Source organism: Triturus cristatus, chromosome 8, assembly GCF_964204655.1.
Source record: "Triturus cristatus chromosome 8, aTriCri1.1, whole genome shotgun sequence".
Taxonomy (NCBI): domain Eukaryota; kingdom Metazoa; phylum Chordata; class Amphibia; order Caudata; family Salamandridae; genus Triturus; species Triturus cristatus.
Window position 1 is genome coordinate 1,311,282,241 of NC_140591.1, and position 26,059 is coordinate 1,311,308,299.

Genomic DNA, 26,059 nt, shown 5'->3' on the forward strand with positions numbered 1-26,059 from the left:
AATGACCAAATTCATTGAATCCAGTCATACAGTTTGCCCATCCCTCAGGTAGTCCTCAAGTTTAGATGTAAAGAACTAAAAATGTGGACTGAAATGTATTATTTTTGTAAATTTCCATGCTCAGGCCGAGGAGTTTAATGAATCCCTAGAACGTTGCATTTCTTTATGATTCATTGGTTAGGGTTATGCATTGTTGTTCTCTAAGTTTCCTCAAAATGTTTATTCATCTTGGCGGAAGAATCTAGCATATGGATTCTTTTCTCTATCGTGAATGTTTCATTCAAATGATTTTCTTTTATCTTCTGGTTGATTATAATGACATATATCAGGTAAGTAAAACATCTAGCTCTGCTTTCATTCACACATGTATTTTAAACTCCACAGGTAGCAAAACAAATGCTACTGGATGTCACTCTGCAGAGATTAGTGAGCACATGATTGCAGAACAATGTTGGATATTAAAATGCAGTAGCATGCTATGCATATTCATGAGTCTTATCTACAACTCTAATTGCTCTGGATTTCTTGATTGTTAAGAATGCAAATTTTCCTTCTTGTCTTTTAGCTCGGTGACACTGGTCGCTACACCTGCACCGCTTCAACTGCAAGCGGGGAAGCAACCTGGAGCGCTTACATTGAGGTCCAAGGTAAATCAATCAATGTGTCTCAGCATGACATAGACATCAAAGCAATGGAAATAAATTGGACCGACCATTTCTCGCTGTGATACTTAGCCGTCATCGTATGGTAATGTTCTACTAGACTTATTATTTCCTTTCTTTTGTGTTTAGAATTTGGAACGCCTGTTCAACCGCCAAGGCCGACCGATCCCAATTTAATCCCCAGTGCACCATCCAAGCCCGAGGTTACAGATGTCAGCAAAAACACGGTTACCTTATTGTGGCATCCCAATCTGAATTCAGGTGCAACTCCAACATCCTACATAGTTGAGGCATTCAGGTATCATGAACCTTATCTGCTGATTTAGTCCTTCTTAAACGAATTATATTAACAACCGCATTGTAACTGGATGTCTTTCTTTATTTGCAGCCATGCTTCGGGAAGCAGCTGGCAAACTGTAGCAGAAAATGTGAAAACAGAAACATTTGCAGTCAAGGCGCTCAAACCTAATGCAATCTACCTCTTCATTGTAAGGGCTGCAAATGCATACGGACTTAGCGATCCTAGTCAAATTTCCGATCCTGTAAAAACACAAGGTAAGGAAAGTGTGTATCAGTGCCTAATCACATGTTTGAGATATGAGAAGGATTCTTCTACTAATGCACTCACACAATATTCTGAGAATTGAATATAAGATAAGCTCGGACTGATCATTAGTATGTCAGAATAGGGTGTGGTATTTACAGCGCTCAGTCAACATTGATATACCGGGGAACAGTATTAACCAGGCCAAGTAAATACATCATAAACCATTCTGACCCTTGGAAAACAAGAAATTACATGCCAAATTTCCATGTGTTGAAATATTTTCCACATGCTTTCCATAAGCAACTTTCAGCAAGTTAGACTAGCTGAAATGTTTCCAGGAAACAATTGAGTAAAGGCTTTGTTAATTACCACTTACTCATAATATATGATTCATGCACAAACTCTTGTTTGGACAGGATTGAGAAATTTAGGATTGGTGTGATATTTGAGCAATTGCCAGTGAAATCTTGGAGTACTCATGAATCCTACAACATGTCCAGCCTTCCAAAAGTACTTACATTTGTAGGTATTTACACATGCTTAATTGTACTAGAGGTACATATATGGACATGCTTAGCAAAAGTGCATTTATGATTTAAAATATATTTCTCTATAGTTAGATTAGCTTTCCCCAACAAGAACCACCTTTTCTTACTCCTTGCTGTTTTACGGATGCTGGCTTCTCACTACCTCTTTATAATGGAATATTTTCCTGCCATTGACATGGGTAAACTACCCACTGTATTCAGGGCTGAAAAACACATGGCAAATATTTATGATTAACCAAGAAATCCACTTACTAGTGGGTGTTCACTTATTTTCAATTCATCCCCTCCCTGTAACAAGATTAGCTCACATATTTACTTTAATAATATTTACAAAATACAACATTGGCTTCAATGTAATGTTTTGAACACTAGATCTTTGGTTCATTTACAGATGTTTTCTGTTTGCTTGGGATGATGAGAAAATAGATAGACACACTGAATCAATTCACTTTGCTCAGAGTGTAGATTATGCTCCTTTAAGCCTTTTCTCTCTTGTGACCTGCATCAGTTTTCTTTGTACCACTTAATTTGCCATGGATTTGGGGAAGGAAGAGATTTTCGAATTTTAAATTATAGGGCCGGATTCACAAAAGAGTTTTCCATTCTGGTCAATGAGAAAATGTGTTAGTACATATGGGCCATAATTATATTCTTTGTCAAGAAAGCCTGTTACATTTAACAAAATAAACAAACAGGTGGATGAGCTAGTCTCACTTCCACCCATTGCAGAGAGGTAACTGCAGAACCCTTGGTGATAGTCAAAGTTCTCTCCAGATGACACCTGTCATCCTTTTCATAACAGGCCTCTATTTAGAAGTCATTTGTAGAATTGATAGTTCAGTGATTCCATTTGAGTTTAATCTTTAAACTGCCTTTAAAAGTAAGTCATATAACAAGAGACAACTCAGAATAAAAGTGTTGTCCAGTGCTATTTTGTCATTCCACACAACTGATAACATATTCAGTGCATTTTGTATGTAAACATTAACATAGGTTGTTTGACTCCTGCAGATGTTCCACCTACGAGTCAAGGCGTAGACCACAAACAGGTCCAGCGAGAGCTGGGAGATGTACTGCTGCACCTTCATAACCCCACCATCCTTTCATCGTCTTCCATTGAAGTTCATTGGACTGTGAGTACCTGAGAAATAAACCTTTCATATCATCAAGGCAGGTATCAGGATCTCACAAAAGGGATGTATGACGTTACTACGCCATCCATTACCCCGCAGTAGGTTACAACGCGGACGTTACATCGTCTGCATTGTTACCACGGAGGGCTTTACATCGCAAGTCATTTCTACGACTTGCGCTAGGTGGCGCGCTGGACTTAGGAATAGTATAAATTACTATTCCTACTCCAGTTAGCGCAACAGCAGGGAATGTGTTGGATTTAAAATCCAACATATTCCCTGGTGTTGTGCGCCATCTAGCGCAAGTCGTAGAAACGACTTGCGATGTAATGCCATGCGTGGTAACAATGTGGACGATGTAACGTCCGCGTTGTAACCTACCCGCGTGGTATTACCAGCGTTGTAAACGCTGTTTCCCCACAAAAGGGATGCAATTAGGCAATTGTTTGCATTCATATCAAGAATGCTGTTTCTGTTGATAAAATATTTGGATGTGAATATGCCTGAACATAGGCATGTTTACAAGTCCCAGTTTTTAATTAATGTCCAGCAATATGTTACTGTGGACCTAGTGTTACTATTTGTGTGAACTGCAGAACAGACCTGCAATGAGAAGTGCTGAAGGGGACACACTTCACTTTCTTGTTGATTGCAAGGTATCCCATAGCAGGGTGCTGGACTGAGCCATTATCATGCTATTCAACACTAGCCTCCTGTATTAATAGATCCTATTTTGAGTATTTTAATGTTTAACGTGTTCTTAAAATCGGGTCCCACTGAGTGTAAGAAGAGGGGCTGATTCTGATTTCAGCACTATAAAAAGAGCCCATTCCACTTAGACTAAACCTCTATATTTTTATGTAATATTGGCTCTTCCTTTTCTCAGTACTTTGTGCATTTTTCTGTGGATCAGCATTTATTGAGAACTACAAATGCAGGTGATTTGAAAAGGAAAAAAGGCAAATATATATGAGGCCATAACATGAAAGCCAATGAGCGCCTCCTCATCCCCAAAGCAACTGACTGACTTCGGTATGCTGTTTACATTATTAGTCCAGGTGACTGATATTTTATTTTTAAATTGGTGGCCACCCGAAGTGAGTGTGTCCACCAGGACATGCTAAGTACACCCGCCTCCAAAAGGATGAAAGTTGGAACTGTGCTGTGGCTTGTTGACAGTGGCTTGCAATGCCCTTGCCCACCTGTATAAAGCTTGGGAGGAAGTCAAAGAGGAGAGATGCCACAAGGATGATTGGCCTAGTCCTCAGGAGCTGAATTGATTTACAGAGACCTGAGACGATAGATCATCAAGAACTTTGAAACGTATCACGTGCCTGGAATTAGGATCCGCTCAAGGGCACGTTCACACTATAGCGCGCTGTCTGGGGCATCAGCAGCATTGAAGGAGATGATAGCCCACAAAATATCAAGACGTGGTCAATCATTTGTTGAGGGGAGGAGTACACGGTTTAGCAAAATATTATTGCTCATGAGATGATACGCTTTCTTTGGCTGCGGGAATTATGGGGATTTTATTGAGACATGGATTGCTTTGGTTATTCCTTCTTAATAAATAGATGTCTTTGGTCTTATTTGGTAGAATGATGCATATTCACTTGTGCGATCTAACTTTTGTTTCTCGCTTAATTAACTCTGTATGTTTGTTTGCTGTCTGACGTCAGATTGTCCGTTCTGTAAATGCAAGCTAAAATTTTCCACTACATAATGTAAAGTAATGGAATGTGTTCTATTGGTTTATTTTAATGCTACATAAATGGGCATTTGTGATCTAAATTTATATGGAATAACACAAATCAGTTGTAGTGCTAATAGAAAGACATCAAACCATTCAACAGTAAGCAAGATTATCAGCTTTTTGAAGATGTCTTGGACATCTGTGCTGTTGAGTGTGAAGAATTAAGTCTTAGCCCTCATCAAAGGACTGATTTGTTAGTGTGATGTTGGTTGTGATGGTTTATGACATGAATGTAGACTTTACTAGTGCCTACAATTATTCATTCAGTAGATCAGTCCATGATGTAAACATACATACATAAAGGGGGTATCAAATTAATTTAGGAAATTAATATACATGTGCAAATGGCTTGTAGTTTAGAGACCATGCATCTGTTAGCGTTGTGCAAGATCCAGTTACTATTGCTTCTTCTTTTACTTAATCCTATATGCAGTGGCATCGTGTTGAGGGGGCAGAGGGGTAATTGCCCCGTGTGCAAAAATGTTAGGGACATTCCTGGGGGGGGCAAAATTTTAAAAGAAAAGTGGAAGGATACTTGCCAGGCCGGGCGCTGGCAACACACGCTACGCCGCTGCTTATATGTATATAAGAACTGAAATGTATTCTTCTTTACACCACTTTCCAACAGGTTGACCAACAATCCCAGTACATACAGGGCTATAAAATCCTATACAGGCCGTCTACAGAGAGCCATGGAAATTCAGATTGGTCAGTCTTTGAAGTGCGGACACCAGCCAAGAACAGCGCTATTATTTCAGCCCTCAAGAAAGGTGTAAACTACGAAGTCAAGGCCCGCCCGTTCTTCAACGAGTTTCAAGGAGCTGACAGTGAAGTCCGATTTGCAAAAACTTTAGAAGAAGGCAAGTACTGTTTTGCAGTGTATAGATTGCACCTTCAAGTTGTGACTAGAATCTGACACTTCGTCTTGTGACATTGTTTATGTGGATTCCCCACTAGACTAGAGCAGATTGTATACTTAACCCCCAAAAATTGTAATTCTGTACAAATCTCATTGTTGTGCACATCTTCATCTGACTCTTCAACCCACTGTTCTCCTTTAGATTAAATGGACAAAAAAGTATTTAAATAAATATCCTGTATTTTTTGAGTCCATAGACAGTTGTGTTTGCAGATGGCATATTTTGATGGTGCAATATCACAATTAACACTAGGTTGGTTTTTCCCTCATGCATGGGCAAGACCCATCACAGACACATCTTCCTCCCACCTCTCCGAAGTGGCTGTAGAACATTATTAAGTTTAACACAGAACCATTTCCAGCACCATGACAGAAATGGCAAATTTGCTCACCGGTGTGGGTCCCTAGAGCTGCCAACATTAGGGAACACCTTCAATCTTGTATACTGGTGGTAATTCACCAAACCTTTGCAGGTAGTTTCACATCTTGAAAATGGTAGTTGATGTACTACTGGCAAATCCTCAAGTTAATCAACTTTTAAGGTGGGGACGGGAAGAGATCACGGCCAAATTGTTTGGGGTCCAGAAGGACAGTGCAGTGTCAGATACAGGAAAGTTGGAATTTTACTCAGTGCTCAGATGTGAGCTTGCGAGTCTAAATGTCCTAATAGCCTCCTTTTTGTTTTTTAAATCAGAGAATAAGCATTATTGACACAATCTATGGCTGCTAAAACAACTACAAATGTAGGCTGGATGTCCTGCCTTACGCGATGGTCAAGACAATGTGAGCTTATCACCCACAATCTGGATATTTCTGGATTTGTTCTGTTCATTCCATTACCATAAATCACACTGATATACCACTGAACCGCTGACTTTCTCAGCGCACATTAAGCACCTTGATGCGCTCACATTAGAACATGCGCAACCTGAAAAGAGAAAGTGAAAATATTACATACCCGATTATGTGTTGAGCTGAACAAAGGATTTACGGACTTCATAATAATGATGTTTATGTGACAAAACAGCTGACATAAACACAAATATAAAATGGAGTTTGGGTGGATAAAAATACATTTCACAGTTGTCCATCTCTTTGATGGCAACCTCCTACAAAGACAGGAACTGACTTTTTCAGTTTTCATTAGAAAGATGCTGTTCTCTTGTTCCATTTGCAGCACAACAAAGATCTGAAGTTAGATACAAAACATTTTAAAATGTTATTACTTTAAGATAATATCTTTCTTGTATCAGATGCTATAGTTCACCCGGCAAACACAGTAGCGACATGACCACTCCATCCTCTGCATTACTTGCTGTTGGACAGTGACGCCTCATTTCAGTAATGTGTCTGTCTGCCTTACTCTCTATCATTGTATTTTTACAAAGTGCCCTCATCTCACCTCATAGTTCGCAACCTCTCTTTTTTCAATACTATATGCCCACTGACTAACCATACCTATCCGCCTCAAGCCGGTTTACCCAACCCGCAACTGTTTGCATGAACTCACACAAACGATCATGCTTAACTCCTATTAATTTAATCTAGCACAAAGATGGAGTAAATGTATGGAATGGTTTCCATGAGAGCTGAAGACTAAACCTAGTAACCCTTAACAACCCATAACTGGATTAATCACTAAACGTGGGCTCCAGAGTAGCTGCCACCTGCCGGAAACGCCTCAAACACTATATAAATCAAGTTATAATATAGCCTTTGAGTCCAACGTCGCGGGCTCTACCGGCCATTAAAGGCCCGCTCCAGCGTCGCCTTTAACAAGGGAGCAGGCCTTTAATTGTCGGTAGAGTCCGCTATGGAGGGCTCTAAGGCTATTAGAACATTTCGCCCCTAGAGGGCAGAATGTTCTAATTTGTAAAATGAAGGCCTCACGGAGCCCGAGGGGGTTGAAATCCCCTTGGGCTCCGTGAGACATCGGAATGTTGATGCTCCGGGCTTTTAGAGGCCCGGAGCATTTCAGTGTTCAAATACCACATAATGGTTCCTTCCATTATAGCAGCTAACTGATAAACACCCTTCTGCATTACATCTTTTTAGACCTAATTCCTTTCTCATTAATCTTTCTCTTTTTGTTGTGGTTAAGAAAGCTTTATTTCTGTTCCCTGTATTATTCTTACTCTGCATATTATTCTTACTCTGCATATTTACTAATCTTGTTGTATCCCCAAACAGCTCCTAGCGCTGCTCCCCAAAATGTTGCAATAACAAAGAGCGAGGGCAATGGGACGTCGATTGTTATAAGCTGGCAGCCACCCCCGGAGGACACGCAGAATGGCATTGTACAAGAATACAAGGTAATCAGGCGTCCTCTGTTGGGAACGTGGGTAGACGGCTCCATCTACTGGTCATTGTTAAGAGTTGCTGCTCAGCAAGACATTTCGCTTTTTGCCCGAGAACCCATTGAAAGCTTTGTCGCCCTTGCTTTGTATTGGTATGTGTTAGCCATTTTATTTTTAAAACGGGATCCATCGAGCCAACCAAAGGCGTAGAGATGCGTGCGGGTCTTTTATGTGCAAATCACACTTAGTACAGCGGAGCTCATAATTTTTTTCATTAATATTTAAAAACAGCCGGGTTATCACCCAGCCTTCTCTATTTTGTTATCAAATTCTTAATAACCATTTAGTATAATTGGTACGTTTCTAGAAGGAGAAGGGTGCCAAGGTTGTAATGCATTGATTTATATCAAAATTAAAGGCCTGCAAAAAATGAATTTTGTATTCATCAATATTTTAAAACGCGTACCATTATTTACTATAGTATGTAAAACTGCCTTACATCTATTGAGCCAACAATTTTTTATTCCCTCAAAGACGTTTTTCTCATTTTGCCCATAACTCTAGTAACAATAATATTAAATTGTGTACCATTTGGTGATAGCAATAGGCTATTGTTTGAATGTTTTGAATTAAGGATGCCGTTCTAAATGCTTTTCCTGCCACTGCATCCCCAATCGCTTAAGTTGCATGTATTTTTGGGAACATAGGAACTCTACACGTATAAGACATGGAAAAGCATTTAGCAATGCCCTGAATTACTTATGTGTTTATAAAATTAAAAATAGAGGAACAGCATAAAAGCGTATGGCCTTCCTGAATAAGATGGAAACAAAATTAGTAAATATGTGAAATCTTAAAAGAAATACACGCAGATATATAAGAGAAACCTACGTGGGTGGACTTGAGAGCATAAAAAGCAATTGTTGAGAAAACACTCACACAAAGAGTCCGTTCGGTAGCACGAAGCTGGTGACCTGCCTCACCGCGTGGTTGCAGGGTCCCATGCGCGTTGAAATTGCAAGCCACGTAGTGACAAAAGACGTGACCTAGCCTTGAACTCTCGCAGAACGTTCATTGTGGCGAGCTTCTGTCGTAGGGCTGCATCTAATCCAAGTCAAATGTAATCACTGAGTTTTACAACCCATCTCACAGCACTACATCACGATTATGGAGCTGTCTTTGCAGCTATACTGTCTCCCCTCTACCTAGTCCTGTGAAAAATACAAAACTGCCTATAGCTGTAGATTCACCGCTGTGTAGACATAGAGGGACTTATTTATAATCCCATCGCGCCACTGGTACGTCACTTTTATGGACACACTAGCAGCGCAATGGGCTTCCCCATATGTGCAAGGACACGTAGGTCACCTTGCGTGACTTTTCATGCCCATATAAATATGTTTCCCTTTCATGCATAACTCTGCGCTAAAGGGGCATTCCATGGGTGTTGCTGTGGATGTTCCCACGCAACATCCATGGAACGTGACGCATTCCCTGATTTACAAAGTTTTGTTAACCTGGGAATGCGTCGGAATCCTACGTCTTCCTAGGGGAGGCGTTAGGAGGCGCCACAAGGAGAAATATTTTTATTTCTCCTAGTTTTTTCCTCTTTCTATGCGTGTTGCATTCTGCAGCATGCATAGAAAGGAAACTGACTTTCATAATTGTTTTGGGCAGGGCGGCCCTTCCTGCACAAAAACAATCATCCCCTCAGTGCAAAATTACGCAAGGGTGTCTGCGCTGGCGCACACCTGCTGTTTGTGCACTGGCACAGGGGAGAAGGGCAGGAAAGCGCCGTATCTTGTAGATACGGCACATTCCTGCCTTTCTATTTTGACGCATGGCAGGAAGGCTTGCCGCGCTGCCGTGCGTCAAAATATTGTAAATGAGGCCCATAATGGATACTCTGCCAAATGACTGTTTCATAAAAAAATTGCTCTTTCTGTTTCATAGAAAATCATCCTCTGACAGTGCAACGATTATTACATGATCAGCAGAGTGAGAGAAGGACATGAACATAATAGCCGCAGCACATTGTCAGTCAGCGGCATCACACTTCTTCTAAATCCATATGGAAAGTCACCATACTACAGGAAGCGCCAAGAAGCCATGCCAATGACAGACAGATTGTGGCATACACACATCACACTGATGTAACATAATCTGATGGCGCACTGTTTCAGTGAGTCAACCAAGCTCTACAGGTTATGAGTTTGAATTTCCGCACGGCTGACTCGTCCATCCATCCTTCCAAAGTCTATGTTGAGTACCCTAGAATTCAGGAAAGGATCACTCGTAAATTACAACACTTATGACTAACAGAAGTGAGCCATATTGAGATAAATAAACAGTATTATTATTCAACCGTGGCAGGGTCTTAATGAAACTTAGAACATGTTTCTTCTTTAAACAATCTGTAAAAAGAGACAGTGAAAAGACTTGTGGATGTTTTAGTTGAACATTATATTAAGTAAACTACCAGATTGTATACAAGCATTAGAAATTACAACAAGTAAGTTCTTTTCAGGCTTAGTAGCATTTGACCTTACAATGGTTAATAGTAGCTTCTGTATTTTAGAGCACATAAAAACAGCAGAAGTCCGATATGAAGTGCCACATAAAAATACTTTTTATAATTAAAAATACTATTTGTCTTATTCATAGTTTGCACAGAATGTTGCACCATATAGTTTGGCAGATGTCCTGACGACCATCTGACAAGTACCTTACATTCTATGACACTTGTAATACAACGGATGTGCGGATGTGCATTATGTTCTATTACACTTGTAATATGACGGAGATGCATTATATTTATTCTATAACACTTGTAATACAACTGACAGGATATCCTATCTGCCAAACTCTAAATATGTTCCTACGTCACTGTTCACAATAAAGGATATTGACTATTTTGGTCTTTTCGCTATCAATGAGATGCAAACTAAGAACAAACTTTTCTATACAGTTCAAAGAACGGGAATAGCTACATAAATTAATTAAAATACCTGCTCACATTTGATAACATTTTGCAGTGAAAAATAACAGTTCTTTTCCAATTTGTGCCTCAGAAACCAAATCATTTTATGCATCGTTAGGATAATCATTTTATTTGTTCAAAAGCATAATCTGCTCAAAAGAATGGCTAGAAAAGATAACCTTGGTAAAGGGCAGATTCCTTAATAAACCAGAAATTCCCTTTAAAACCAGATCGTCTTTGCTCTTGACAAGGTTATGTGACGAGCGCAGCCTGTAAAACTGGCAAGTGGGTGCTTTTAGTAGCCAAGATCACAACCACCATGGTAAAAATATTGAAAATGCATATTGTTTACAAACGAAATTACCTTTACTGTGTTTAATACTGTATCAAATTACCATACACTTTTAATTTTGTAAACTTTGTGGTGGTTTATTTATTTTTTTAACTGTTTTTGTTCGGTTTTCAATTTAGGTCTGGTGCCTTGGCAACGAGAGCCGATACCACATAAACAAAACTGTTGATGGCTCTACTTTCTCTGTAATCATTCCATTCCTGGTCCCTGGAATCAGATATAGCATTGAAGTGGCAGCAAGCACTGGGGTTGGACCTGGCGTGAAAAGTGAGCCACAGTTTATCCAATTAGGTGAGTTCTTCATTAAGGATTGTGCGCTCTCGTTTCAGTTTTGTGCTAGTCCTGTGTCCCGTTTTACAAGACTGTTTACCCGAAAAGAATTCATTTTGTTTAGTTGAGTGAACAGAATTAATACCAAGTACCAAATGATATGTAACCAGTTTGAAACTTTCTTCATAATATTTTACTTGCTGATTTTGTAAAAAGCTGCACTTTTTCCTGCAGAAAATGTATTGTTTCCCATTCATTTTCATACTGGGTCAGTGGTTTTCCCAGTTCTGGACCACGCCTCTGTATCTTTGCTGTGTAATTGTTTTAATTCCATCCCATACCTATGGCAAATGCATATATCTTGCCTGCAAGAGAGTTACTCTAGCATTGGTCCATTAAGCGCTTTGAGCCAGTATGTGATATGTGCTGAGGGGAGACATGTTCCTCCTGGTACCCAAAAAAAAGGCTATCCTTAATAGAAATAGTGCATCAAGACTGGGAACTTCTGTTTCATTGTTTCATTGCACTACTCAGAGAAAACAAACATATTAGATCCTCTCATCTCAAAGAGTTCAACGCCCATCTGTCAACAAGGACTTCTGCATTGAAACACTGCTGAATCACAACTGCATGTTTAGCATTTTGTGTGAGGGACACAGAGCTGTCACGTTCATCACACTAAAGCTTAAGGCTAGAGAGGCATAATGGAACATCTCTGTGTCAAACCGAACTCTGTTACAATGACAGTGTGATGGATTCTATATGTAATGTTCGTTCACTTGGCTCCTGTGAGCAGGCATGTTTTCACCTTCCAGTGAACACAAGGAAAGGTAATAATGGAACATGGAATATAAGTTTTTGCAGAGTGAATCTTTTCTGGATTCACATGCTGTGCATTGTTCTGCCATTAGGTGGCTGAGCCCGGGATTCTCCAATATATAGTAGTCCTTCTTCTCTTCTCTTCAACATATTCAAAGAAGGAAGAAATACCGACTATCACTTCAAAATTCTAACCTTAGATGAGCAAACCTCTAAAATGCAATCTTCAATACAGTCATCCACTTCATCACAGAAGCTGCTGGCATGTGTAGTTGAATTCCACCCACACCACAAATGTAGACACTTCAATGTGTCTTTATTTGCCTGAAAAACATTAGCAAAATCAAAGGGAGTGGTGAACTATTGCTTTAATTTTCCTTTTACTTGTGCCAACTGAAAGTTTTTTTTTCACACGTCCATGAAACTGGGGGTTGCCACCCTCAAATACAAATAAATGTGGGCTTCCTAAATATTGCATGAAGGATAGCGATTCGACCAATCACACGAATATTTGAGGTACGTCACAAATTGCGACAAACTACATTTCTCTGGTATCACAGGGATAGTGACCTGATGGGGTCAGCAGAGTATTGGTTTTCAATAAAGCAATTTTTTTTAAATGCAGACAATTTTCCTTAAAAAAAATGTGATGTGTTAAAAAAATAATATATTTTTTTTACTTTGTTTGACCATTCACTATGAAGAAGGGGTCTCTTGGTGAACCCTTCCCGTTTGCAAACAGGTTCCTGCTGCCTTTCAAGTAGTCATTGAAAATTCAGTGTTTTGTGACTGGATTTCTATCGAAAAACAATGATGCACACCATAAGAAATCTCTGTTTGAAAGGGACGCCCTAAACACGCCCCTTCCAAATATCGATTCCTAACCATTTCATAAACCCATTTTGCAATTCTGTAACACGTTACTGAATGACTAAATGGGTCTAGTACATTAAAAAAACATGCTTTCTTGTTTCAATCCCTGCCTTTTACTGAATCACAGGGTTTGCAACTAGAAAACGCGTTCAGACATTTGGCCCCTTGTTCCTTGTTACATAAGAGGCCTTTAGAAAAAGAGCAATTCTCCCTACGCTGAGACCGTTTTTTCTATCTTTGGAAATGCTCCTTCATTAGGTTGAGCTTAGTAGACAATGGCATATGCTGCTTTTTGTGAGGCATATAGTAGCATACCAAGAACATACAGGGGCTTGGAACTTGTCCATTACTTGTCATTGGTTAACTTTTCTTGTCACTCTCATTTGCATGCTTCTTATTCGTGTCCCAGCTCGTCAATCTTTGTTTTTTCCTCTCCCATGAAGCATTGCCTCTTTACAATTTCTTTAATTGCCTGGCATTGCTGCTTCCACTGCTTGCTTTTCATGCACTACTTTTTAGGTCTCGGGACCATCCGGTCGGCAGACCGGAAGTCCGGAGATTTAATGACTTGGGAGAAGAGGGGCTTGAACCCGCCCCTCTTCTGCCCTGTTCTCCATTGGCTGGCCTCGTAAATGCTGGCCAGCCATTGGAGAAGATGTCCCGTCACTCCAATCCTGCCCCATCCTTTTCGGATCGGGGGGCGTGTTTTTTGCGAAAAGTCTCAGGGAGGAGACAACAGCAAAACACGCCCCCGATCCGAAAAGGACGCTGCGTTTCCTCGCCTTCAGCACCAGACAGCCGGCCAGTGTGGAGACTGTTCTGGGAGAAGGACACCAATGATGCTACCTCAGATGGCCTCCCACCAGACAGGGCGCCACCGTGGCCACAGCAGGGGGCTCTCATTGTGGTGAGGGAAATGGAGGGGGGTAGTCTTCCACTGCACGCTGCCCCGTGGCCCTGAGTGACAATACACACCTGCTAAGGGGGGACGGAGGCTGCACGCAACCAGCTACATAAAATTAAAAAAAACACAGCAGCCGCTCCGCCTCGGACACTCGTGACGGCTTCTCTACTCACTTGATTTATTGCGGGCTGAGCAGACCACAGTACCTTCTGTATCGCGCTATTCGGGCACGTGTTCGGTAAAACAGCGCTTCTCGCGGCGCTCGAGAGCCAGCAGCTGCTGTTTTGTTTAGCTGGAGGAGCCCGGGCTGTGCCTCGAGGAGGAGGAAGGGTCTCTGGGCGCGCCGTGGGCAGGAGCAGAAGCAGCCACGAGTCATCCATCCCGCCCCCCGCTCGCTCTCTGAGAAGTGTGAAACACTCCTTCAGCGTGAGCTGTGCCCCCACTGCAGTGTGTCGAAGTCCCCCCCCCCCCAGCATCGGGCAAACAAGCGTCCGAAAACACCGCCAACAGGAAGCATGACTGGACAACTTTATGTTCGTGACTAGACCAGTCAGGATAATTTTACTGCTGACGTCGAACACTATTCTCGCCTCTTCCCCATTATCTCTCTCTCTCCCTCTATCACTCCATTATGCTCTTCCCATCTGTCGGTTTATCTCTGTTTCTTTTTCTTCTAACTCTCTTTGGCTACTTAATTTAATTTCATCTTTCCTTTATCTCGCCACTCTCTCTCTATCCCCTCTTTATGTCTTCCTTCCTTGTAGCCTCTCTCTGTCAATCTATCTCTGTATTTCTGTAACTCTCTCTATATCAGTTTAAATCCCCTCACCCTCTCTCCCGCAGTTCTTACCCTGTTGCAGAGTGCTTTGCCCGCGCTTGCTCACCTCTGATACACATACTGTTGTCTGTGAGTTCACCGTCTGCAGGCCCAGCTGTCTGTTTCGACCTGGCTTCCTGGGGCCGTGTTATGACAACCGACCTGGCCAGCGTTTGCCAGCATTGTCTGAGAGGGTGCCTTTGCAGGTAAACGACTGCCGTTTAGGTAAAATATCAATTAAGCAACCCTCATGAATCGTGTCTCTTTAGGTGTCAAACTGCATTCACTGAGATATGTTGCTGCTCTGCAGACTCATTTCACGCCCCGAGTGTGAAATGTCCCCTCGACCAAATCCCCGACTCCTCACGCATTTCACGGTTTGATTTAGCAGACACCCCGACACTTGTACCCCTCGCACAGCGCCAGTGCTCTGAAGCGAAGCCTACCCTTCACTCCCAGGAGTGTGGAATCCAGCAGGGCCGCATACTATCTTCTTTTATGGGGGATTTGGCGAGGACCGAATGAGTGATTGATTAAAATTGCAGGTTTGCCCGCAGATAAACTGTGAATAATTATAGTCTGACTGTCTGCGGAAGTTTCACATTGTTATGGTGTTTGGCCGGGGTGCTGCGTGGTGATTGGGTTAGTGTACGTGGAACCTCCCAGGAGTGTCCTTTATGGCAGCCCTGGCTGTGCGCAGTGGCAGGATGGGGCCGGGTGCACGTTCGAGCTCCGTCGCACACTTAATGCAGTAGTCTTAGCCCTTCCACTGGCTGCATTCCCCCAGTCTGCTTTGGGGCCAACCTGGGGAGAAAGAGTGGTACGTCCTTTAAAATGTAATTCTAAATTGTATTTATGTAGCTCTTACAACCCACTGACTAGGCTTTTGCTGCGAGTAGGACGCTACTCCGGAACCCAAGGTTAGCGGCATATAGGTAATATGTTAGTAATCTCTGCATTCTTTTCCCAGTAGATTTAGTTGTGTTAAGGTTATTGGATTAGATGGCGACATGATACTTACAGTGCTTAGAAATAGCAAAATCGCAGTATGAAGTGCTATATAAAAACAAGTTGTTACTGTATGTTACCAAAGAGGCATACAAACAATGCAGCTGTGTATGTTAGAAATATATTTTCGTGCTGTAACCAGCCCTGGGCTGTGCTCCCCTGCACACTGACTGCATCTCCAACAAAACCAATACGTCGGCTTGAAATTGCGTCTTAATCGATTGCTTATTTATATACGCGTTTATATGTACTTCCTGATTTACAAAAAACAAGCTTGGTTAATACGTTGTGTTTTTTTACATGTACAGCAAAGCACTGGCATTCTTTTCCTGTGCGTGCCTCAATGCACTGCTGCTAACGTGAGCAGATACCCGAAGAATATGTACAGGCTGTATCCCTTTGTCCTACATTGTTTACACATCTCACATGTATAAATTACACCTGAAGCTGCAACAGGGCCTACAGCATGGCAGTGAGCACTCCCTTGGGTGCGCTACTCGATCTTCCCTTTATAATATTGTACTGCAGCACTTCTGCAGTGCTTCCCTGCCTCTTGTTGATGTTCCAGACCGCTTTGCAGAACAAAGTTTAATGGTTCTAATTTTGATATTAATGGATGAGAGAAGGCCATTGTTTGTGTGTTATATATCAGTATTGGTTTTGTTTTTAATACAGTGATAATAACATAGTATTAATTACTGCATTAAGCTTGCAAGATTTTACCCGTAGAAATGATGTATTAGTGAGTCAGTGAGTGTAGTGAGACTCAATGACACTCATTAGGTTTCAGCGACCAGACAGCTCCAGCTGTCTGTTTGCTAAAAGACCTATTGTCAGCCTGAAGTGAGTTTGACAGAGGCTTTCCCCACCTAGGGAGAGCCTTCGATATGACGGAGACCCGGGGGCCAGCAGGATGGACGGGTGTGGGCGAATTGACCTTCCGGCTGGGGATGTCGCGGATTGGTCTGCGCACCTGCTGCCCCGGAAGCACTGAAGTGCTGGGCAGGTGGTGTTGATACCGCCCCTATTTAAATGGCTGCGAGAAAAGGTCTCTTGTATCCTGCTCGCGGCAAGGGGTGGTCGCCTTTTTTTCTGGACGCCTCCATCGCCCTGGGAACCCACGTGCTGTGTTGTGGCTGGTTGTGGGCCACTTCCCCTCACATTGCCTTACCGGGAGCCGCCCGGGGCTCGAGTTTTACCCACCCACCATCCCCAGAGCAAGGGGCCCACAGGGGTGCTCATTGGGGTTTAGGGCAATGAAGGGTTTTTATTTAATGGTAGCATTATATGTAGTGTTTGATAGATCATGTCATAAGTGTGGTGTTTAATCATGTGTTTTGTTCTCTTGTTTGGTTTGATAGTAACGGTATTTTGGTTCTCTTGAATTGTCGTATTTAAGTTCGCGGGTGAGGTCTAGATTGGGGGACACTTCGGGTCCTTTACGGCATTTTGTTTTACCAAATTTAACATCTGCATCCATTGACCCTCCAAGGGGTGCTGCCACCAGGTCGGAAGGAGGTGGCAGGGTTGCGGGGGTTCTGGTCAGTCACTGACACGCAGCCCTTTACCTATCAACCACCCGCTCAGGCGCATTTGGGTACAACCTAGCTCTGGCCCTTGGGGGACGACAAACCTGGGTGTAGGGGGTCCGCGGTAGGTATCTGAAGGGCAGCCGGGCTCCCTGTGCAAGAATTTGCAGAGGTTGGACACTTCCCCGTAGAGAGAGGAGAGGGAAAGTGTGCTCATCCCATAAGGAGGAGGGCCCCAGAAGAGGTAAACAAGCATTTACAATGCAATGGTCTCGGCATTGGTAAAGTTAGAGCTATTGGCATTGCTCATGACATTATTTTTGTTTATGTTTTTGTTTTTAAAACATTTAAAGAAACGGCATTGTCATGAGCAATGCCAATAGCTCTAACTTTAACAATGCCGAGACCGTTGCATTGTAAATGCTTGTTTCTTTTTGTGAAGCATTCAATTAGAGTGAATGTGCTTTTGAGCTGTCTCCCCTGTGTCTCTCCCACTGCATTTCATGTTGCTCTCTTTTGCCGGACTGCTTCTCCCCACTGCTTCTATTTTGCTTCTCCAACTCTCGTGTTGCTTTTCTACTCAACCCCCATGTTGCTTTTACATCCCCTCCCATTTAAATGTGATGTTCCCCCACTCTCCCATATGTTGCTTAGCTGTTCACCCCCACCCATCCATGAGATGTTAAGGCATGCAATATAATCACATGCGTGGTTCCGTCATACAGCCATGAAGAAGAACTTTGTTAATTGTTTGAACAGGGTTGCCTTTTTATACACATCTGCCCTACAGTCATTCTGTATATGGAACTTGTGCAGTGGCAGTCACAGATTCCATGTCTGAAACAAACCCAGAAAACGTTTCTACTTTTCTGTTATCACTGTGTCAGATCTTCTTTCTGTAACATCAAGATCCTGCCTGTGCTTTGTCCTCCCATGCTCTAGTTACTTGATTTCATCATTGATATTCCTAGATGCTGTTCATCCGCTTAGGTGGTCATCTCTAATCTTTAGGACATCCCTTTGTGTAGGATTGTTGTACCATATAGCCTTCCGTATGTGGCTAATCATATGATTTTATGTGTTTTGAGATTTATTCCTTCGTTTTCATGTGAAGCGCACCAACATAGTCCTCCCCAACACACTGGTGAACGCTGCTGCAGCTTTGCGCTCTTCGACAAGGAAGAAAAAAAGGCCCTGGGTGATGTCACCGATGGGTCACTCGGAGACGTGTGGGTCTCACTTAAAAGCTCTTCTCACACTACCAGCCTTATCTTTATATTTTTAACAGTCAGTTCATATCTGCCAGCACATCCTATTCATTTTGTTGCTATGCCCTTGTGGACATCTAAAGCAATAAATCATATCACGTGTTGGGTTCACAGCGACCAAAAATACCAATGTTTATATGACATTTTGATTAAATTCGATTTGTCTGTGGCAGTTTCACAGGACAATTTGTCAAAAAATTGCTTGTCGATCGAACCTTTACTGTATGTCAATGAGCTTTCAGGATTCTGATTGAGTCATAAATGAGAATTCTTATGGATCAATCAGAATTTTATTCGCTCATGTATCATTTTATACCCAACCAGATTCATTTGGATTCAACGTCCTAAAACTGTGGACAAATATATTTCCAAATTCAGACGGTTCCAACATAACGCAGAAAACGTAGAGAACTGGATTGTTTTGTGGCCACTATTCATTGGGTGAAGATGTAGAATATGTAGGAATATCATTAGTATGTTACATGTATTTAACACATTGTTTTAATTTAAATGTCTTCCAGATTCTTTTGGAAACCCTGTCCCACCTGGTGACCAAGTCAGCCTAGCCCAACAAATATCGGACGTAGTAAAGCAGCCGGCCTTCATTGCTGGCATCGGTGCCGCCTGTTGGATTATCCTGATGGTGTTCAGCATCTGGCTGTATCGTCACCGGAAGAAGCGAAGTGGTCTCACCAGCACCTATGCAGGAATCAGAAAAGGTGAGGTTTCTTGCATTTTATTTCCTTGTATAAAGCACACTTTCTCAGGACCGTGCTCCGTTAGCTGTGTTAATGTGGTGTTCTTAACAGTCACGTGGTCTGTGGGATGTCAGCTGTCTGTGGGATGTCAGCTGTAGAAGTCCTTTTACTTCCAGAATGCTCTAATCAATTTCACAGAGTTCAATGATTCACCGTTGGTCTACCTCAACGTGTTATAGCTTCACAGTGCAGGGACCGGCTTCATAGATGACGTACAATGTGCACTATAATATTGTATTGATCACTGCAAAGTCAGTAAAGCACTACTGCTTGTACTAAGATGTACAAATATAGCCATATAACCTGCTGCTGAGTGCTATACCATGTGTTAAAGGCCCTGAACCCGAGTTATAGGCCCAAGCTGCAGGTGAGGGCTTATAACTAGGGAGTGGGTCTTTAACAACTGGTATAGCTCGAGGCAGGGCGGCTATAAGGCTATTAAAACATTCCACCCATTGTGAGCAGAATGTTCTAAGTATAAAAGGGAGAAACAGAAAGACAAACATTGGAATGCTGGAGCAAAAGGCTTTTACCAGCCATTTTAGCCCTGAGCCACTTTGTGTTCATTGGAGCTCTCAACATTCGAATGTTCTAATATATGTAGAAGGATCGTAAAGTAGGTGGCAGGCGTTATGTTCACTTTGGATACACAAGTGTGTTGTCACACAACATGTCTGATAGAGATATCCACTCACTGTTCCATGAAATTAATTTGGAAATGCCCTTGTTTTGTTTTAGCATTTGTATAGTGCTTTTCTGCCCATCGCAAGGACCAAAGCGCTACAGACAGTTGCGGTGAATAGTGTATTCCCTCAATGTATGATTTAAAATGAATTTGACTACCACAACCATGAACCTGCTTCTCAGCCAGACTGCATACTTTCATCTTCAACTTCACCTTAACACATGCTTTCATTCCCACCTCGCCTGCTTCACCTCCGCTTCGCGGCATGCATGTAGGAATGTACACATTTTCCAGCCCCCTAGAACACGAAACAGCTTTTCGCAGAGTGGAAGCTTTGAGAATGTCATTTGATTGTTACTACTCAGCTTTTCTTCAGCTTTACCCCCACCACATCATCTATCTCTGAACCCCTTACAAAAGTCTCTGGGTTTACGTAATTGGCCCTCGGCCTATATGGCAGCAATAATGTTATACCTTTGTCTCCATCCTATGTCCTTGTGAATCAAACTCCTTTTAAGCCACTTCCTTCTTTTTTCAAAAGCCTCAGCTCTCAGCGCACCTCTCGTTTTTATGAGTCTTTGTTACTATGGTTCTTTATATGTTTTTTTCTAGAATCTTGCTAAATTGCATTGACTGTTTGAAAAGGCCTCGCACAAATAAAACACTAGAATTCCTGGGCTAGAAGCGACTGCGCTTCAGATGAAGGACAACCTCTGTGAACAGAGATGAGGTTTTGTTTTTGTTCTCAGAATCTGTTTTGAAATACAGGGTTAGCGAAAGAGTCAGAATGTGATATAAATGAAGTCTTTGCCGCATTGTGCATATGCCACATCAATTGCGCGCCAAGTTGATGCCCCTGCAGGCGCTAATCAACAAAGGCGACAACATCACACATGCTTTACTGAAATCTGGAGAATATGCGTATTTAGAGGCGAGGTGTACCACATCCGCTTTGCCTGCTTTTCTCCATTTAGGATTCGCTGCCTCCAATACATGCAGAGAAATGAAATAGAAGCAATCTTCCCGCGCCCATCTGGCTTAGATGATAATGCGGCCATTTTGACGCAAATGCTGAGCAGGAGGTTGCAGCTTCTGTCACTAAGTGCTGCTTTTGGATAGTCGGAAATATTGAAGATATTATGATTTCTAACTGGCAGTGAATGCTTTATGAATCATGCTACAATTTTCCAGAGCACATTTATTGTCTGGGCTGCAAACACGCCTGCGTAGACTGCGAGTTTGACTTCTATTCTACATCAACTCTGTCCGGTGAAATGTGGATTTTTGTTGTTGTTGATATGATACTTGAGCACGCTGGCCTTCAGAGGATTGTAGATTGTGCAGCTCCACTCTACTATCTCCCCTCTCTGTAGCAGCTTCCTGTCCATGCATCTTGTCATTATATTACATTATGCTATGTGTAGTACAAATAATTTCTCTCATTAATATGGCCTCACTAGAGCTCTGGACTGTTAGAGTGTGTTACCACTGTATTGTAGTTGTGTGCAAACAGAGACACAGGAAGTACTTTCGTTTGTTGCCTAGTAGTGATGATCTGTTGTTCAGCCCATTTTGTTTAATAGCGCTCATTTTTGTCATATCTTTCAACAAATGGAAATTGTAAAGCTTCCAGGGTTGGAAGCCTCTTCTGGAATGCTGATTGAATTCGAAAAACTAGTGGGTTTAGTCGTACAAATGATTATTGGTGCAGGTTTCATCAATAAATGTTGAGTGTGACCACTGATATTTTTTTAATTTAATTCACAGGCTAAAAAACTGTGGGTTCTAGAACAGATTTAAAAAGGAGCTCAGGAGTGTGGCCTTTACTCTAGAGAGTTTAGGATGTTTGCAAACTTCAAAATTTTGATTCTTGGCTATTGATAACGAAGCATGGAGGGGGAGTAGTTTCTTTGCCTGTGCACCCGGAGAGAGTGCCAGGGACATACGGGACCTCATTTACGAGGCCCCTTTCAGCACTTTTGTGTCGCCAGACCGTCACTTTTTTGACGATCCGGTGGTGCAATGTGCCGCAGCTTATTTACAAGCCCATGCAAAGCCACTTTATGGGGCTTTTCGTGGCCCTTTAAATATGTGCCCCTTCACGCAGAACAATGCTTGAAAGGGGTGTTCCATGGGTGTTGCTGTGGGTGTTCCCACGCAACTCTCATGAAATCTGAAGCATACCCAGATTTACGAGGAATTGTAAACCTGAGAATGCATCAGATTCTAATCTAGTTAATGCGCCAGATTGGGAGGCGCAACGAGGAGAAATATCCTTATTTCTCCTCCTTTTTTTGCTCTTTCTATGTGTGTTTTGTTCTTTAGCACCCATAGAAAGAGGAAAACGCCTCTCGTGATTGTTTTTGTGCAACCTTCGTGCACAAAAACAATCACCCCTACAACGCAGTCACCCTTGCACCATGATGCATTAGCAGCCCAACGTGTGCCAGCACAGGGGAAAAGGACAGGATGCGCCGTATCTCATAGATACAACTCTTTCCTGCCCTTTTCCTTTGATGCGAGGCAGCAAGATTCATTGTGGCGCTGGCCTGAGCCAATACCTCGTAAAGGAGGCCCACTGTGTGAGCGAGAGGCCTTTTTTCCCTGCACATTAACATGCCCACTTTGTTTGCTTATGGGGCTTAAGTAAGCAGTGGGAGGAAATTATAAAGTGGTGGTGCACCTGAGGCCACTGATGCAGCACACTCTGTGGAGTGAGCGAGCTGGCATCCTCGGAATGCTTCTGAAGTGCGCCACTATCAGTATTTATTACCTGCAAGGGAAACATCCTGGTTGGTTGTACAACTCCCAACGTTCTGTTCTAAGTGTTTGACATTTAGTTAGTCATAAAGTGCTACTTATGTTTACATTTCAAATCTTGTCTGATGTCAGTCTGCACTGCTGAGTAGCTGTCCTCTTCCTTCCTGAGCACTCTCAGGCCCTTGGAAAGAGAAGTCACAAAAAGATCAAAGAGTTCACATCATGTACCTTGATATAATAAAAGGAAGCACTTTCAAACGAGGGATACACAACGATGATAAAATAATATAAAAATGGTTACAGGCACACGTGACTGCAATACATGCATTGTGATAAAAAGAACAGAATGACTGATTTCTGTGAGAGTTAGGTGGGTACATAAAGGTGGACACATGGTGATGCATGGTGATTGACACAAGGGCAGTGCCACACAAATTATTACAGTGACACAAATGCAATGCCACACCAATACTACAATCAAAACAGTTGAACACAGTGAGGGAACTACTTAGGACCAATGTACCAAACCACAAAACTAGAGGTGGGCACAATTTCTATGTCCGCTGAGTATACATGTGTGTTATGCGGTGTACACACAGATGTTGTGATTATAAGGCTCACTTTAGTGTCTGGATTATACGAGTGTGCATTCTGTCGACTGGAGGAAATGTGGTGTTGTTTCCAAAGTTTGAGTTTGAGTGCAGGCATATGATAGGAGGATGATTGAAGTGTGTTACCAAGTGTGGGGCATATTTGTGTGTAAAACTGTGTGTTGGTGGTTAACAGTAAAGTGCACACAGGACTGAGGAAGGACAATCATGCATACATCCGTCAAATAAACAAGTACACATGCACCAGAAGACACCACAACAAAGCATAACACCGCAAGCTATACGGAAACATCAGTGTATCTCCTTCTGGGCTCTTGTGTGTGAGCAGACATCTGGGAAAGCTTGAAATTTAGAAGATAGCAAGTCAAAGTTGAAATGATGAAGAGTACCTCACTGGGAAGCTCTCCTTGTAATTATTTTTATTTTTAGATTGAAACCATATGCACTGATTGCTCCATGAAGACTAGTTTGGGCACTCTGGAGAAAACACGTTAGGGGAATGCGCTTCCAAAAATGTGCTCATGGACAAAGGAACTCTTTAAGAGAACTGACAGAGTTAGCTTCTGGTGTTGAATAATTGTTGAACTCTGCCAACAGATTTTTCAGAGGTACTTTGAGGGTCATGTGAAGGCTCAGCAACCCCACGCCTGCTAATGAGTCATTTAGGATGTCATTAGTCACAGGATGGGTGCCAGCCCCGACAGGTTTATCTCTTGATCAGAGGTTTGACTGCCTCCACCTGTCAGAGGGAGGCAACCACATGTCTCGTTATTTACACGTGTTTTATGTGAAGCTGTCTGCCTGATTTATACTAATATGACGTGTCTCATTCCTCCCGTCAGTCTAATAACCAATTTATGGTTTTTTTGTGTTTTTTTTTTCAGTCCCGTCTTTCACCTTCACACCAACAGGTATATATTTTGCATTATGCTTCCCTCTTTTATTGTTTGTGCCAAATGTTTTAACAATGTTGCGTTTATTTAAAATTTCTGCAGTCCGTGCTCGCAGGGAGTCATTAGTAATTCTTGTCTGTGCACTCTCAGGTAGCAAAAAACACACACACACACACACACACACACACATATATATATATATATATATATGTATATATATATATATATATATATATATACATACATACATACATACATACATACATACATACATACATATATATATACACACACACACACACACACACACACATAACGATTGGTTCATTATATGAATTTAATTATCATTAATGGCTTCCCGATTATTGACAGCGTTAGCATTCGTTTGTCGTGCCCTTTTTGAGTTAAATGGAAAATAAACTTAGTATTTCGCAGCATTGCAAGTTTACCGCAAGGAAGATACGTTTTTTTCAGAAGCCGGAAACACCAGGAGTGGGGAGATAAACTTTTCTTTCTTTTCTGCTTGGCCAGTATCTGAGTAGCTCAGTTCAGCCTGACTGGTGGCCGCCCCCCTTCCAGGGCGCTACCTTTAGTCAAAGACTTAGCCTGGCCTCTTACGGTTTAATCCTGTTATTGTAATCACTGCAGGCAGTTATCTCCGGCGCGCAGGCTGCCTGCTTGGAATTCTTCTAAAGAGCGCATTTTGGCTGCCTTCTGCGCGCATTCCAAGTTAGGATGTGCATACCTATGGAACCCATCAGCACGCGCTGTGAAGTCCATTCCCTTAACCCTTTCCGTAGCGCGGTGCAGCAGCAAAGATAAGGTCCCCCCGATAATCCATGCACCGCACAGCCGCCGGCGGCCCGTTATTGAAGGATTTCAGCCAAAACCGGGGCCAGGCAGGAGCTGTGCTTATGCAAGTTCTCATTAAACATGGCAGGCTGTGCTACAAATCCCTGCTGAAGTGCAACGCGATAAGGCCCACTTAGAACGAGGCTACAGGCTAGCTGTACAGACATGGGCACTGACTGCTTGCACATCGCATGTATGTGAGCACATTCCGTGGTTCTCTGGGCCCTATCTCCATGGAGGCACTTCGAATTTATGTCCAATTAGCGCCAATTGTGTGATCTTTAAATGACATTTGAAGGGAAAATGTGGTGCTAAGTAACGTACAGATGAACGGGCGGCCCTTCTTGAATTTAATTTCCCTTAACACATTAAAAAGCCTGAAATCTCGTTTTGAGATGTATTTTATGGATGACACAAAAGGCATTTAAAAAAAAACTAAATGTCTTTACTGAGTTTTGCATTAAAACAAGAGAAATCAACAATAAATATATAATACTGCAGTGCACCAGCATGCAAGTTCTCAAAGCATTGTAGGCATATATCCTATACATCTACATACCCTTCGTTATCACATGGCTCCAGAGAAGACATTTTGTGTTGGTTGCGATCACATTGTTGGCGATGTGGTTCATGATTGGAACTCATTCGATGTCAGTCGTCTGCTACAGCTGCATGGCATTCTCCCCAGCTACCCCAGATTTCATGGTGTCAACAAGTTGTTTTTGAGTAATGACTAATAATTATTTAAAGAAATCAGTGAAAGTAAGAAGTGCTGTTGTTAAAATGCCTCTGAACTACGTCTGAATCAGTTGCCACCA

At 42.2% G+C, this 26,059-nt stretch overlaps 1 protein-coding gene across 3 annotated transcripts in view; it reads left to right on the plus strand.

The window, feature by feature from the left end:
- ROBO1 (roundabout guidance receptor 1) overlaps positions 1 to 26,059 on the plus strand; it is a 1,505,960-nt gene that overhangs the window by 1,417,867 nt on the left and 62,034 nt on the right. For all 3 annotated transcript variants that reach the window (XM_085623024.1, XM_085623023.1, XM_085623025.1), the window contains 9 exons: positions 566 to 647; positions 792 to 960; positions 1,051 to 1,217; positions 2,769 to 2,890; positions 5,275 to 5,506; positions 7,756 to 7,877; positions 11,314 to 11,485; positions 19,204 to 19,401; positions 24,381 to 24,407. In XM_085623024.1, the coding sequence (XP_085479150.1) occupies positions 566 to 647; positions 792 to 960; positions 1,051 to 1,217; positions 2,769 to 2,890; positions 5,275 to 5,506; positions 7,756 to 7,877; positions 11,314 to 11,485; positions 19,204 to 19,401; positions 24,381 to 24,407 (1,291 nt within the window). The remainder of the gene's footprint in view (positions 1 to 565; positions 648 to 791; positions 961 to 1,050; positions 1,218 to 2,768; positions 2,891 to 5,274; positions 5,507 to 7,755; positions 7,878 to 11,313; positions 11,486 to 19,203; positions 19,402 to 24,380; positions 24,408 to 26,059) is intronic.